The 1,491-nt window shown below is 40.6% G+C and overlaps 1 protein-coding gene across 1 annotated transcript; it reads left to right on the plus strand.

Annotated features, from left to right (window-relative positions):
- The first annotated feature begins 344 nt into the window (after positions 1-344).
- On the plus strand, positions 345-1,285 carry LOC107736392 (tRNA-dihydrouridine(16/17) synthase [NAD(P)(+)]-like). The gene is made up of 3 exons (XM_016547819.1): positions 345-423; positions 774-1,015; positions 1,135-1,285. The coding sequence occupies exons 2-3, from the start codon at positions 779-781 to the stop codon at positions 1,282-1,284; spliced, it is 387 nt and encodes a 128-aa protein (XP_016403305.1). The 5' UTR covers positions 345-423; positions 774-778; the 3' UTR covers position 1,285.
- The last annotated feature ends 206 nt before the right edge of the window (positions 1,286-1,491 follow it).

Here is a 1,491-nt window from a genome sequence, read left to right on the forward strand (position 1 = left end):
TCATCTCCACAGTTTTGAGCATGTTAAGCTCCAGGTTGTTAAGACCTATTTCACCTAATCTGTAATAGTTGAAAGAGAAAAATCGAAACAAAACAGGTTTTTAAGATTCTATATTCCAGATTGCCTTACTGAATTCCTTTAGATTGACCTGGCGCAAACATGGATTTTGCGTATATACGAACACGATCATATACAAAGCATATATCTATACATTACAAAGACGACATGACTGGTTTTTACATTTTAACAAAAACATAATTTACAACCCACTCAGAAGTTATTCCAAGCGGTGTAATATGTTGTCATAACCCCCGGAATAAATCAATAGGTTTATTGTTTCCTCACGGATGTATTTCACCGCGACACACACAACAGTTCATGTGCCGCATAGAGCTGCTGTCTGTGACTGGATCTGAAGCTACTGTAAGTGCGTGCTCTCATCTCAATACAATCCGTTTTAAAAGAATGACAGCTAATGGCATCTCCTAGTTAACATATAAACTCTGTCAATGTGTTTGCCTTTTCACAGTTTACTCCTTCAGATATGTAACACAAGTCATTCCGTGGTCTCAGACTCTTTAGTTTCTTTTGCTGAAACACATTACCGAAATGTTTAGTACTTGACAGATACAAGATTAACTTACTGCTAATCAAACTAACGTGTTATGTTAATTTTAGGTGCTGAACAAATTTAGACAAGCTAGCAAATAGTATGCATGTATGTGAATTTATGATTTCAAGTAGTCATTGTGATTTCGTCCTATGCTATGTAGGCAGCATGACGAAACCCTGTGGGTTCGAGTTCTGGAGGAGCACTCTGAAGGGTGCGCGCTACGTGGTCGCGCCCATGGTGGACCAGAGCGAGCTCGCGTGGAGGCTGCTGAGCCGCAGACATGGCGCAGAGCTCTGCTACACGCCCATGCTGCACGCCCAGGTGTTCGTCAGGGATGCCAACTACCGTCGGGAGAACCTGTATAACGAGCTCAACCAGGATGACCGACCCCTCATCACACAGGTGGGTCTCACCGTCCTCTTTGGCATCAGTAAACACAAGTATGCACACACCATTCCCCATGCTGTGACAGAGAGTGTTCATATGGAGTGTGAGTTATTTACAGTTCTATATCCATACAGTTCTGTGCCAATGATCCTGAGGTGTTTATCCAGGCTGCTCTACTTGCCCAGGATTACTGCGATGCCATCGATCTGAATTTGGGCTGCCCACAGATGATTGCAAAAAGAGGTACCAAAACTCAGCTGACACTTCATTTCTGTTGTATGTGAGAAATAAACCACCATTCAAAATATTTTTTTTTTCAGCAAGATTACTGATTTCTATTTCAAATCAACTTTGTTCAGTTGAACTCCATTCATTGAAGAATCCTGAAAAAAATGTATCACTATTCCAACAAACATAAACAGAACTGTTTTCAACATTGATAATTGTAAGAAATGTTTCTTGAGCATCAAATCAGCATATTAAAATGATTT

This window comes from Sinocyclocheilus rhinocerous, unplaced genomic scaffold (genome assembly GCF_001515625.1).
Source record: "Sinocyclocheilus rhinocerous isolate Xijiao unplaced genomic scaffold, SAMN03320098_v1.1 C36671154, whole genome shotgun sequence".
NCBI lineage: Eukaryota > Metazoa > Chordata > Actinopteri > Cypriniformes > Cyprinidae > Sinocyclocheilus > Sinocyclocheilus rhinocerous.

What these genes read in the sequence shown, in the direction of transcription:
- LOC107736392 (XM_016547819.1), top strand. Translation starts at nt 779, where the DNA reads ATGACGAAACCCTGTGGGTTCGAGTTCTGGAGGAGCACTCTGAAGGGT. An exon ending in ACCGACCCCTCATCACACAG is followed by an intron (nt 1,016 to 1,134) that starts GTGGGTCTCACC and finishes ATATCCATACAG; the next exon opens with TTCTGTGCCAATGATCCTGA.